This window comes from Hyla sarda, chromosome 4, assembly GCF_029499605.1.
Source record: "Hyla sarda isolate aHylSar1 chromosome 4, aHylSar1.hap1, whole genome shotgun sequence".
In the NCBI taxonomy this organism is placed as follows: domain Eukaryota; kingdom Metazoa; phylum Chordata; class Amphibia; order Anura; family Hylidae; genus Hyla; species Hyla sarda.
In genome coordinates, this window is record NC_079192.1 from 384856860 (window position 1) to 384871815 (window position 14956).

Consider the following 14956-nt stretch of genomic DNA (forward strand, 5'->3'; position numbering starts at 1 on the left):
TCGCAGTATCTTGAATAAACATTGGAACATTTTATTACAAGACCCCCTCCTGAAAAACGATATTTCCAATCAACCTTCTATTACTTATAGACGCGCCCAAACGTTGAAGAATATACTAGCACCTAGTCGTCTAAAAGAAGAATCCATTAACAAACGCAAAACTAACCATCTCACCCCGGGAAATTACAAATGTTATAAGACAACATGCAAATGCTGTGCAAACATCACCAACGGTAAAAAAGATTTCCTTTGCAGCTCCACCAGGGAATCTTTTCTTATTAAAACTAGGATGGACTGCTCTACAACCCATGTGATATATCTATTAGAATGTGACTGCAAACTACAATACGTAGGTCGCACTATTCAACAGTTGCGACTACGTATGAACAAACACAGATCCAACGTACATAAAGGATTTATCAAACACAGCGTCTCTAGACACGCAACACAATACCACAATAAGGAATTTTCAGCTTTTTCCTTAACCATTTTAGAACACATCCCAGAGGATACATACAATAGGTTTGAAAAACTACAACGGAGAGAATCATTTTGGATATATAAATTAAATTCTTTAATACCCAATGGACTGAACGAAGTAATGGATATCATCCGTTAGGAGTCCTATCATTTATATTATCCTCCATCCTCCAGTACCCACACTATGGTATTCTTTCTCAATTTAATGGTATTTTTAACATATTTATTATAATAATACGAACATATTTGTATTTAATTTATTTGTTGGTTTTTTTCTATTTAATTTTTTTTTCTCTCCCTGTATACCATGTAACATATATATTTTATTATGTTCCTTTTATACTATCATATACATTCAAATTATCCCTCCACTTCACCTTAATCCTATTATATATGCTGACAATGCATTGTTAACTATATAGGCTGACACATGTGATGCTGGCTTATACTGATCACATATGCTGACTATCTTGCACACTATACTTATGTAGTGCCTATGTTCTATGTGTAAATGTATATATATATATGTATGGGTGCAGCTCCACATTGGCCCCATCATCATTCATTCATACATTTCCTCTATTCCATTTTATCTTAATATAATCCATTCCATCATTTACGGTGTTTTCGGGTGGTGCCCCGCAGCCCACTCATTCCCCATAAGCTGACACAATGTACCAGCGGCACACATGCCGTGCCGCTACATTTTGCTACTAGGTTTCCGTCATCATTATTAACTTCCCGAGTTCGCGCATGCGCACACTGCCGGCGGTTCCGCTAATGAAAGCTGAACGCCGACAGACACACACTGTTATCCCCTACGTACCTTATAACCAGTCCTTTTTAAACTATATATAGTATTTATTGTATAGACTTTACCGTAGCATGATTGAATGCTATTTTGAAGTATCTTTTAACTTAGCTTGACTCTATGTATGCAAGTCAGTCTCCACGCCCACTAGGGGGCGGAGCCTAGTGGTTTTTTGGCGCCCTTGTCTTGCATTTAAACCTGCTCTGTTTAACCATGGTCATACATTGCCTGTACATCTGATGAAGAGGGTCTAAACCTTCGCAACGCGTTATGTTTTTGGCTAAATAAATCGAACCTTTTATCCCAAGAAGTTGCCTGAGTGGTGGATTGCGCTATAGAACCTGGTACTTTTCTTGCCTAGCACCAGTACTTGCATCATATACCTCGGACAGGTTTCACCTGCTGCCGATTCCAGGAAGCTGCTCCACCATTACTTTGAACCACGCGCTTATTGCTGTTGTGTCTATATACACAACAGTACAAGGTGAGCGAGACTACTTACTTGTTTGACTGCCTCACCTTATACATATTTACATTGTTCCAAACGTATTGCCCTATGAGGAGCTCTGCTCTATCTTTCTCTCCATAGAACCCATTTTTAAAACTACACCCCTCATGGAAGGTAATAAGGGGTGCAGGGAGAATTTACACCCCACTGGCATTTGACGGATCTTTGGAACAGTGGGCTGTGCAAATTAAAAATTTTATTTTTCATTTTCACAGACCCCTGTTTCAAAGATCTGTCAGACACCTGTGGGGTGTAAATGCTTAATGTACCCCTTGTTACATTCCGTGAGGGGTGTAGTTTCCAAAATGGGGTCACATGTGGGTATTTATTGTTTTGCACTTATGTCAGAACCGCTGTAAAATCAGCCACCCCTGTGCAAATCACCAATTTAGACCTCAAATTTACATGGTGCACTCTCCCTTCTGAGCCTTGTTGTGCGTCCCCAGAACACTTTGCGCCCACATTTGGGGTATCTCCGTCCTCAGGAGAAATTGCGTTACAAATTTTGGAGGCTTTTTTTCTTTTACCGCTTGTGAAATTTTAAAGTATGGGGCAACACCAGTATGTTAGTGTACAAAAATGTTTTTTTTTTTACACTAACATGCTGGTGTAGACCCCAACTTTACCTTTTCATAAGGGGTAAAAGGAGAAAAAGCCCCCCAAAATTTGTTAGGGAATTTCTCCCGAGTACACAAATACCCCATATGTGGCCCTAAACTGTTGCCTTGAAATACGCCAGGGCTCCGAAGTGAGAGAGCGCCATGTGCATTTGAGGCCTAAATTAGGGATTTGCATAGGGGTGGACATAGGGGTATTCTACACCAGTGATTCTCAAACAGGGTGCCTCCAGCTGTTGCTAAACTCCCAGCATGCTTGGACAGTCAATGGCTGTCCGGAAATGCTGGGAGCTTTTGTTTTGCAACAGCTGGAGGCTCCGTTTTGGAAACACTGCTGTAGGATACGTTTTTCATTTTTATTGGGGGGGAAGGGGTGGTGGTGGTGGGGGGGCAGTGTACGTGTGTATATGTAGTGTTTTACTCTTTATTTTATGTTAGTGTAGTGTAGTGTTTTTAGGTTACATTCACACTGACGGCGGATTACACTGAGTCTCCCGCTAGGAGTTTGAGCTGCGGCTGCAGCTCAAACTTGAAGCAGGGAACTCGCTGTAATCCGCCGCCAGTGTGAATGTAACCTGTACATCCACATGGGAGGGGGGGGGGGGGGGGGGAGGGGGGGCAAAACTACAACTCCCAGCATGCACTGACAGAACGTGCATGCTGGGAGTTGTAGTTTTGCAACAGCTGGAGGCACACTGGTTGGAAAATACTGAGTTAGGTAATAGAACCTATTACCTAACTCGGTATTTCCCAAACAGTGTGCCTCCAGCTGTTGCAGAACTACAACTCTCAGCATGTACTGATTGCCAAAGGGAATGCTGGGAGATGTAGTTATGCAACAGCTGGAGGCACGCAAGTACAACTCCCAGCATGCCGAGACAGCCATTTGCTGTTCCTGAATGCTGGGAGTTGTAGTTTTGCAAGATTTAGAGGGGTTCAGGCTGGAGATCACTGACAGTGGTCTCTAAACTGTGGCCCTCCAGATGTTGCAAAACTACAAATCTCAGCATGCTAAGACAGCAAACTGCTGTCTGGGCATGCTGGGAGTTGTAGTTTTGTAATATCTGGAGGGCTACAGTTTAGAGACCACTGTCAGTGATCTCCAGCCTGAACCCCTCTAAATCTCGCAAAACTACAACTCCCAGCATGCCAACACAGCAAACAGCTGTCAAGGCATGGTGGGAGTTGTAGTTTTGCAACATCTGGAGGGCGACAGTTTAGAGACCACTCTCTAAACTGTCGCCCTGCAGATGTTGCTAGGCAACAGACTCTGGACACGCGGCGTCATACTCACCTCCACCGCCGCCGTGATCACAGCCGCCGCCGGGTAAGTGACCGCCGCTGCCACCGCTATTACACGGTTCCCCCCGCTGTGCCCGGACACCGATGGGTGGGCATAGCGGGGGGTACCGAACTTTAACCCCTCCGCCCCCAGTCTGCTATTGGTCGGCCGCTCCGCCGATCAATAGCAGGGATAGGAGGGGTGGCAACCCTGCCACCTCACTCCTATCTCTTCAAGGGGGATCGAGGGTGTCTTGGACACCCCCGATCCCCCTTATTTTATCGCGGCGCCGCGATTGATGGGCAGGGGGAAGAGCGCTCCCCCTGCAAACACCGTAGATGCCGTGATCAGAACTGATCATGGCATCTATGGGGTTAATGCTGCCGGGACCGGCGCGATCGCGGCCCCGGCAGCTGCGGTGGGACTCAGGCTGTGATTGACAGCTGAGTCCCACCCGCGATCTCCTGCGCTGCCCGCGGCAGAGCAGGAGATCGCTTGGACGTATTCATACGTCCATTTGCGCGAACGTGTAATTCGCCTGGACGTATGCATACGTCCAATAGCGGGAAGGGGTTAAAATTGGCTACACAGCATGTCGAGACATTTCGCTGTCAAACATTCTAAAAATCCAGATTTAAACAAATTATTCCCCACAGACTGCCCAAATACATTCCAAAAATTAAGAATACCTGTTACCTCACTTTTTTTGGGGGGGGGGTGAATATATATATTTATTAATAATAAATAAATAAAAATAAAATAATAAAAATGTCATATATATATAAATATAAATTTGGTAATGTTTTTTTTATTAATATATGCATAGTATGATCAAGTTTACTATATTACCATGTGTTGGCACTTATTTGGCACAGAATTAAAAGAGGAAGTCCCACTGACTTCATGAGATTTTCCTTGCAGATTTCACCTCAAGAAGTGACTCACCCTGCCTCACCCCCCCCCCCCCCCCCATTTAGGCCCTTCTCCTACTTAATAAAGGTTGTACAGAACAGTCCAAGGGCTGCACTTTGCTGCCATTCAAAACCAGGACAAAATGCTGTGGTCCCATCTACATGCAGAATATGTTTCTTTTGCAAAAGCAGATTGAGGCGAGGATGGATGTAAAATGTTTTTGCATCAAACAAGTCTATAAAGTCTATAGTTGGTGTGGGGGTCTTACTGTTTAATGATCTATATTTACTGCTAAGAGTGATTTAATGGTAATAGCCCAACATCTCATGGTTTCCCGTAGACTTGCAGAGAGTATATATAACACATCTTCTCTGCATGCCTTTCATCACTCTGTACAGGCAGTATTGCTCTTACAGGGTTGCTGAATGCAGAGGCAACGTTATATGCTGCTCTTACAACCCACGTGGGTAGTCTTGTCAATCCATGGCTCTTCTTCAATATCAGTTGAGGACTATCTCTTGGAGACCTTTAGACCACATCAACCTAAAACCCACCTCTTTTACCCCAGCTTGAGCAGCTTCTTGCAGCATAGTTACAGCTGACTGGGTGTCTTCAGGTTTGGCATTAAGCAGATACCGGGCATAGCGATATTTGGCTTGCTGATGACCTCCTTCGGCAGCTAAATGATACAACTCTGCAGCCTGTAGGAAAATCAAAGAAAATCAGCTAAATGGAAAGCAATACCTGCAGCAAAAAAAATTGCAGCTTCTCAGAGAACACCTACATATATCACAATTATAACATCTACAAACATATCGGTATTTATCCAGAAAATTGTTAAATATATTGCCCTGTAAAAAGCACCACAACACCTACACCGCTATCCATCAGCCTGATACACTTTTATAAATCTGGCACATTTGAAGGCTGTCTGTCTAAGTTTGCACTGTCCAGGAAATAAAGGGGTTCTCCACCATAAGGTGATTTTAGTACATACCTGGCAGACAGTAATGGATATGCTTAGGAAGGATCTGCGCTTGTCTTGGAGCCAAATGGCTATGCTGTGAGATTACCATAATGTTGAGGAAATCTTTTTGTGAACTGGGTATTTCCTGTTGGAGTTGGTTCTCGCAAACTACAAATCCCAGAGTTCCTTGTTTGTGAGTGTGAGGTCACTTTCCTCCCTCCCACACATCAGCCACCCCACCCACTGAAACACAAATGAGCTGCATTCCATTGAAAAGACCAGTGTTTTCTAACCAGGGTGCCTCCAGCTGTTCCAAAAATACAATTAGTTGCAGAATGATCTGGTAATGTCCGTTTATTTGTTTTTTTGTATTTTTGTGTTAAGGTGTGTATTCACACATTAGTTTGTTCAGAGCAGTTTTCTATTCTACCTGGATAGGGAATAGTTAATGCTCTGAACGAATGAGAACTTGTTATTTAGCCAGAGTTCTCCTGCATTCTGGGGCTGGTTATTGTGCACACTGCCATGTCTGCTTGAGGTTGCATCTTGTGACATTATCTGAGTTTTAGCCTTGGTTAAATAGTCTTGTTCTTTGTAGATTTTAGTCTGTGTTACATTTGTCGGTTTTAGGATTTGTATATCCTTTCTGTTATGTATCTGTTCACACTATGTCTGAGTCTTGCTTGTTACATGTGCCCTGTATGTTAAATTCCTGTTTGGTATCCTGGAGTCTATTCAGACTCATCCGGTTTTTGTCTAGTGTTTCATGTATTATATTTTTCCGTTTCCTACTGGGCTAGCATCCTGACCACATGGTGGACTGTGCCGCTGGCCAGTAGTCTATTTGGATTTATTTTAATGGCTACTCCTATAGTGGAGTGGGGAGTCCAGTTTGTATGTTCTGTGTTCCAGTGTGAACAGTGTCCTACATTTATATCCTGTTTGGTTGGATCTTTGTCCTTTGTACTTGTACCTGTTTGTGAACAGTGTCCTATGTTACCTGTTCAGTTTAGTGTTTTGGCTCTCAGTTCTTCTGTTTATCCCCTTCATCTCCTGGATTTTGCTGTATACTCATATCATGCCTAGTCTTGTTCATTTTATCATTTCTGCTGTTTATCTGATATCCGGTTTATGAACTGTTTGTTAATTCACTATATTCTGCTTTGTTTGTGACTTTATATTCTGCCCTGTTAGTATTTGTATTCTGTCTGGTCTATCTGGTTGTCTAGTAGTTTTCTGTTCTGGTTTGTGACCGACTATGTATATTATGTGTTTTTAGCCACTGCACTGCATTGTTTAGGATGGATGGGCAAGTAGGCAGGGAGAGATGTTTTAGGGTCAGTTTAGGGCTCACTCTCCCTGTTCCCCAGTCGGTCATGACAGATCTCTCTATCACCCAGTGGTCCCTCCACCCATTGAAGCAGGAGAGGCTACCTTTTTTGCACACCTGACTAGTGATATCATGTCTCGGCTTCACTGCAACCTGGGAAAACCTGAGACCTGAGTAATTTTGTATGCTGTTAAAAATAAATATTGGGGTGAAAATCACAGAAGAATTGCGAGACTACCATCAAACAAAGGTACAGACACTTATGCACTACACTAATATTACAGCCCCTGTAGCATAGTCAAACATAAAAATTGGAATACCCCTTTTAAGACAGTTTTAGTAAATCTGGGGCCAATGTGTGTGGAGACAACATAAGAGACAAGAGAATACGCAGCACATTTTGTGTAGCATTGAATATGCTGGATTAGTGCTACCTGGGACCGAATCCTGAAGCTAATGAGGTAACACATGAAAAACACTTTTCGCCCTCATTAGGATAGGAGATAAGTTTTTTTTACCACTGGGCTACCCCTTTAAGACAGGGAACAGAATAGAGCCATCTATTAAAAACATATAAAGGTTGAGAGTTTTTTAAGGACTCAGCCCATTTTGGCCTTAGGGAAAAAGTCACATTTTACAAATCTGACCTGTGTCACTATGCATTTATAGCTCTGAGATGCTTTTACTTTTTAATTCAGATTTTGAGACAGTTTTTTTTTTTTTACATATTCTTCTTTATGATAGTGGTACATTTTCATTGCTACTTTGATTGATTTTTTGTGAAAAATTCCAAAATGTCATGAATTTTTTTTTTTAAATTAGCATTTTTCAGGGACCAGTTCAGTTTGAAGTGGATTTGAGGGGCCTTCATGTTAGAAATCCCATATAAATGACCCATTATAAATACTGAACCCTTAAAATATTCTAAAAGACATTTAGCAAGTTTGTTAACCCTTTAGGTGTTTCACAGGAATAGCAGCAAAATGGAGGTGAAAATTTAAAATCTCCATTTTCCATCTAACATGTTATTGTAGCCCCAAATTTTTCATATTTACAAGGGGTAAAAGGAGAAAAAGCGCCTCAAGATTTGTAAACCAATATCTCCCTAGCATGGAAATACCTCATATGTGGACATAAAGCATGGTGAAGCTAAGAAGGGAGAGCGCCATTAGGCTTTTGGAGAGAGAATTTTGCTGGAATAGTTTTTGGAGGCCATGTCGCATTTACAAACCCCCAATGGTGCTAGAACAGCAGAAACCCCCTACATGTGACACCATTTTGGAAACTACATCCCTCAAGGAGCATTTACACTCCACAGGTGTTTGGCACAATTTTGGAAAAAGTGGCCCTTGAAAATTAAAAAAATAAACATTTTTGGACTAAAATGCTGGTGTAACCCCATTTTTTTTTATTTTCACAATGGTTAATAGGAGAAAAAGCCCCCCAAAATGTGTTACTGAATTTTGAACGGGCACATGGCAGGGCTCAGAAGAGAAGGAGCACCATTTGGCTTTTGGATAAAGAATTTGGCTGGAATAGTTTTGGGGGGCCATGTCACATTTACAAAGCCCCCATGGTACCCAAACAGTGGAAACCCCCATGTGACACCATTTTGGAAACTACACTCCTAAAAGAATGTAATCAGGAGTGCAGTGAGCATTTACAACCCACAGGTGTTTGACACAATTTTAGAACAGAGGCCTGTGAAAAAAATGCTGGTGTAATGCCAATTTTTTAGGGTTAAAGGGAGAAAAAGCCCCCCCAAAATTTGTAACCCAATTTCTCCCGAGTATGGAAATACCCCATATGTGGACATAATGTGCTGTGCAGGTGAATGGCAGGGCTTAGAAGGGGAGGAGCGACATTGGGCTTTTGGATAATTTGGCTGGAATAGAAGTCAGGGGCCATGATGCATTTAGAAAGCCCCCCAGACAGTGGAAACCCCCACATGTGACACCATTTAGGAAACTACACCCCTCAAAAATGTAACCATCACTGTATGATGACGAGGGAGAGGAGGGAGATATGTGGGGTCTTCCTCTTCTCCTCATTGGCGGTCTTTAGGCAAAAAAAAGTCTTCGGGCCATTTTAGTAAATGTATAACATTATCTCCATTTATTTCACTCCGTAGTGTGGTGTAGGTGTAGTGCTTTTTTTTTTTACTTTTACGGGTGGTTTTTTTTTGGGGGGGGGGGGGGGGGCGTATACGGCCCGTGCCACCAGTGACTGTTCTTCGATGTGTGGCCGGACCATACCCTGTGTGCAGACTGCCCTGATTGCTGATCAGTGATTTATGACTGATCAGCACTTTTTGGGGGTGCAGGTTTGTTTAATTTTGCACTTTTTTAATGGTCGTTAGCGGTCTGTGCCACCAGTGACTGTTCTGCGCTGTGCGGCCAGACCACAATCACCCCTAGAAAAGGAGCAAACTTCAAATACTGATAGGTTTTCTGACTTTCTTTGAAACTGACCCCAATGTGTGTGAGAAGAAAATTGATGGTGTCCCATAGGGATTGGTGTCAGTACATTCCCTGTATAGACTGTATAGACCAGTGGTCTTCAACCTGCGGACCTCCAGATGTTGCAAAACTACAACTCCCAGCATGCCCGGACAGCCAACGGCTGTCCGGGCATGCTGGGAGTTGTAGTTTGGCAACATCTGGAGGTCCGCAGGTTGAAGACCACTGGTATAGACTGTGTTCATATAAATTTCCTGCAGATGGAATAATCCTGCCTCTCCACTGCCACCTGCTGGAAGTAGCTACCATATACATCAATAACTGGCCCACAAGTGATCTTTCTGGAATATAACTTGTTGTAGACAGCTGTTTTGGGGTTCCTGCCCCGCGGTCAGTACAGTGCTGGATTAAAAGTCATACTTTTTCCCCCAAGGAAGACTCCATACACCAGCTGGATCTCCTGAGCAAGAATCAGCACCTCCCAGAATGCTGTCAAATGCATATGAAGAGTGGCAACAATCCCCAAATGGAGGTCTCTTCAATTAGAACGAAGGTGACCAAACTGTGGACCTCCAGATGTTGCAAAATTACATAGTACCTGTTCCGGGCATGCTGGCATTTGTAGTTTTGCCATAGCTGGAGGTTTGCAGTTTGGAGACCACTTCTTCAGAAGAATAACCTTGTTTGGCCAAATTTCCCCATTTGTTATATTTTAAGGCTCTTTCATAGGTCAGACATTAATGTACAGCGTACCTACCTATAGGTGGCACCAGAGGGTCAGCTAATTGGCTACTTCGTAAGGGTTCGTTCACATTGAGGAAATTCAGTGCAGTGGAATTCCCAGCAGATAGTCCGTGTGGATTCTCCATAATGTGAACGAGGCCTTAGACTGCATACACAGTACAGGCTTGTACTTTTTGATCAAAATGTATACTAATAACCTGTTCGTTTTTAAAATTATGCTGAGAAGTAAGTAGATCAAAATACAAATGGTGGATGTGCGGCTGTGTTTCTCTACTTGTGTTGTACATACACGGTTCTATCTCCTCATAGAGAACCAGCATCCCTCAAAGCAGAATGGGTTGGCACTAAATAAATAACCTACAGCTAAGGGTTTGTTCACATGACCAATGTACTCCGGTAAAGGAAGCTCCGTTGGCCAGTATATCGGAAGGACGGGCGGGAAAAAAAAATACTGCATGTCCTATTTTTTTTTCTCCGCTTAAAGGGGAACTCCGCTGGAATTTTTTTTTTCTTCAAATCAACTGGTGCCAGAAAGCTAAACAGATTTGTAAATTACTTCTATTTAAAAATCTTAATCCTTCCAATACTTATCAGCTGCTATATACTACAGAGAAATTTGTGAAGTTCTTTCCAGTCTGACCACAGTACTCTCTGCTGACACCTCTGTCCGTGTCAGGAACTGTCCAGAGCAGGAGAGGTTTGCTATGGGGAATTGCTTCTAATCTGGACAGTTCCTGACACGGACAGAGGTGTCAGCAGAGAGCACTGTTGTCAGACTGGAAAGAACTTCACAAGTTTCTCTGTAGTATTCAGCAGCTAATAAGTACTGGAAGGATAAAGATTTTTTAATAGAAGTAATTTACAAATGTGTTTAACTTTCTGGCACCAGTTGATTTGTTTTCCACCAGAGTACCCCTTTAACTCCTGTAAAATACTGAATCCCTGACTGATCCCAATCCAGTCAATGGGATACATTGGCGTCAGTTGTGCTCCGACCCGTTAGGGGTCAGTTCGGCTTCTTTTTTTTTTGCTGCTCTGAATGGACCCAGAACGAACAGGTTGGAGCATAACAGCTGAACTTAGCCCAAGATGTTACAGCTTCTCTCTTTAGTGGTCAGTATGAAAGTTTTCTAGTGCAATAAAGGCAAGAACAGCTATTCAAGGGCTTTAGAGTGCAGAACTGTGCTAATGTTTCTCCAATGTTTATAGCTTACATGAGCTAAACGTAGTAGAATGACTCCACAAGAATTGGAAAAACCCATTGTGATAATCCTTTAAGCAAGGGATTGTAATGCATTAGCTTTACTCTGAACTACAATAAGCAATACTCAGAGCCACATAATGGCACGTACTTTTGCCATGTCTTTGGCGACACCTTTCCCTTTCTCATACAATACAGCTGTGTTGTACTGAGCCTTGCTGTACCCAGCCTCTGCAGACTCCCTGAAGAAGCGGAAGGCAGTTCTGTAGTCCCCGCTGTCCCGTGCACTGATGATACCTGCAGGGAAAGATAAAACGGATCATCTGATGTGACATTAACTGCATTTTTTATTATTTACAATAAACATAGAATGTGTCGATAGATAAGAAACATTTGGCCCATCTAGTGTACCCAATATCCTTTCTAATATAAAGGATTAGTGCTGGGCGGTATACTGGTACATACCGAATACAGAAATTTTTGTGCTGCACGATATGAATTTTAACCCACACCGCAATACCGGATTGGCCCCTCCCCCTTGGGAATGAATGAATAATCAGCCTAGCGCTGCGCTGTCCCAACATCGGGGAACTAATCCTATGTGACCTGCAAGCACTGTTCTGCCCCCCCCCCTCCCCAATTAATTATTAGCCAAGCCCAGCGCTGTCCCCATCAGGGTACTACTCACATGTCCCCCGCATGCGCTGCCCTCCTCGTCCTGTTTGTTGCGGCCACCGGCGCTGACACTCTATACCAGTGGTCTCCAACCTGCGTACCTCCAGATGTTGCAAAACTACAACTGGGAGTTGTAGTTTTGCAACATCTGGAGGTACGCAGGTTGGAGACCACTGCTCTATACTGTGCGGTATCCCTATGCCCGGGCTGCAAAAATTAACCAAATAAACTTTAACTCACCTCCAGTTGGTCCGGTACCGGCCTCACTTGTTTCCTGTGCGGCTTCTTACATGACAGTGGGCTCAGCCTATCACCGGCTGAGGCGGGACATCGCACGTTCCCGTCCCCAGCGTAAGGCCGACGTAGGTGCGTTAAAGTTTATTTTGTTTACCTTTTGCAGCCCGGGCATAGAGATACAGCGTACAGTAGAGTGCCAACGCCGGCGGCCGCAACAAACAGGACGAGGAGGGCAGCGCATGCGGGTGATATGTGAGTATTTACCCCGATGGGGATGTGGGCTGATAATTAATATGGGGGGGGGGGGGGGGGGGCTAGGAAACACCGTTATATACCGTGGAACCGCCAAAAGTTTAAAAAGTGCCGTGATACACACATTTGGTCATACCGCCCAGCATTATTAAGGATAGCTTTATAACTATCACTATCTTATATGAAGGATAGAATTATGCCTATCTCATGTATGCTTAAACTCCTATAATGGCTGACAATTACCAAAAATATTCAGCACTGTTGGCACAGTGCTCTCAGTGACGTCCAACAGTCGCGAGGCCGCACCCTGAAGAGATTCCTTAACTTCTTCCTTTAATTCCAATGGCTAAAATACAAAGAAAGCAAATCTCTATGTTACAAAAAGCTTTTATGTTTATATGTATATATATTTATATACACACACACATATTTATATATCTTGTAAAACTGTGCAGATACCTCTTCAGCATATGCCGATGTTGTCGCCTCCCTAGTCTCTAGTTCACATGAGGAGCTAAGATCTAGAAAGTCTTCAGTTTGAGATTCCCCTGGAGCAGGAAAGACAAGAATAGAGTAATGATAAAGAGGTGAGATTTGTAGTAAACCCAAAGTCCCACGAGGCAGTGACCTCAGAACTTACCGCGCTCAGGCACATGATGAAGCGGGCCACTAGAGGACGCTGTAGAGGAGATCTCGAGAGAAGAGTCTGCATCCTGCAGGTTAGCTTCAGCCTGCAAACATAGCTCATTCCAGGTACAAGGCTGGACAGCTTGTGGAACAATATGACTTTTCACAGCTTTACATACACACAAAAAGAAACAGTGTTACAGAACACATTGTGAAGTTTCTATTAAAGGGGTCCTCCGGTGGGGAAAAAAATAATTCAAATCAACTGGCTCCAGAAAGTAAAACAGATTTGTAAATTAATTATATTTAAAAATCTTAACCCTTCCAGTACTTATCAGCTGCTGTATACTACAGTGAAATTTGTGTAGTTCTTTCCAGTCTGACCACAGTGCTCTCTGCTGACATCTCTGTCCGTGTCAGGAACAGTCCAGAGCAGGAAAGGTTTTCTATGGGGATTTGCTCCTACTCTGGACAGTTCCTGACACGGACAGAGGTGTCAGTAGAGAGCACTGTGGTCAGACTGGAAAGAACTGCACAATTTTCTCCGTAGTATACAGCAGCTAATAAGTACTGGAAGGATTAAGATTTTGGAATAGAAGTAATTTACAAATCTGTTTAACTTTCTGGCATCAGTTGATTTGAAAACATTTGTTTTCCACTTGTTTCCACCGGAGTTTTCCTTTAAGAGGAAAATATACTTTCATTTCCCCACTCTAAACTAGTACACGAGCTCTGCTCCTATGACTCACTTAGGTAATACTGGTTTGTCACTTGCCGTATATCTTTCATGCATTACTCAGGCACCATTATTTCTTTCTTGCCTAAAACCTGTCATTGATGCATTCCCAACAAGCTCTTTCTTAGAAGCCAAAAGACATGTAGGTCTCCTCACAATTTCCCCCTGAACTGCACCTTTCCCAACCACCCAGTGCAGGTAACTGCAGCCAGGTCCACCTAAATGGAGCTCTGCTGCAGTCCTAATAGCCAAGTTTTTACTGTGTATAGAAAGACTGTGAAGGGGTTGCACAGCTGAATGAGCATTTCATTCTCCAGATTGGGTTTCTGATATGTGTGAAGGTGAAGTGCCTAGCAGCGTGCTTCACTCCCCTGTTCAGCACTAAGTCTGTCTGATCGCAGGAGATGGCGTCATTATAAATCAATGAAGCCTGACTCTTGCCATCAGGCAGACTGGGCACTGAGTTGAGAAGTGAAGCATGCTGCCTCGTACTTTACCAGGCAACAGCTAGAGACTGCAGGGGGGTATCAGCACTGAGACATCCACCAATCTATTTTAAGCTTGTGACATGTCTGCACGAGCTGTCAAAAGTTTTTAGAATATTTAGCATATAGTGACTGCGGGCACTGTTCAAAACTTTTTGTCTTCTTTTAAAGGGAACCTTACACTTGTTTTATGCTGCCCAAATCACAGGGAGCATTAAACAGATACACTCAGCCAGATGCTGAGACACTATGATTTCTTTAAAACATCTGAGCGTTCACGTAGATCATCTGCAGCATATTGCATGCTACCGATGTGCCGATGCCAGTCATTAAAGCGAGCTCTCTGCTGCAGCCGGGTAGCCTTGTGTGTCTGCACGTAGCAGCAGATTTCCAGTTACAGATCTGTTACAACAAGACACACAGGGCTACTTGGCCGCAGCAGGGAGCTTACTCTAGTGACTGGTGTCAGCGCATCCGCAGGGTATTTTTAAAATATGCTGCGGATGCGCCAAGTCTGACCCTACCCTAAAAGGGGTAGTCTGGGAACTGAACAGACAGATTTAGGATAGGGTATAAATAACTGATCGTGGGGGGTCCTGTATGGGGCTCTATATACTTACCCATCCTCAGTGC

At 43.3% G+C, this 14956-nt stretch overlaps 1 protein-coding gene across 3 annotated transcripts in view; it reads right to left on the reverse strand.

Annotated features, from left to right (window-relative positions):
• DELE1 (DAP3 binding cell death enhancer 1) overlaps positions 1-14956 on the reverse strand; it is a 72600-nt gene that overhangs the window by 15799 nt on the left and 41845 nt on the right. For all 3 annotated transcript variants that reach the window (XM_056517030.1, XM_056517033.1, XM_056517032.1), the window contains 5 exons: positions 13116-13271; positions 12935-13023; positions 12719-12821; positions 11463-11608; positions 5165-5311 (listed from right to left, as the gene is read on the reverse strand). In XM_056517030.1, coding sequence (XP_056373005.1) covers positions 5165-5311; positions 11463-11608; positions 12719-12821; positions 12935-13023; positions 13116-13271 — 641 coding nt within the window. The remainder of the gene's footprint in view (positions 1-5164; positions 5312-11462; positions 11609-12718; positions 12822-12934; positions 13024-13115; positions 13272-14956) is intronic.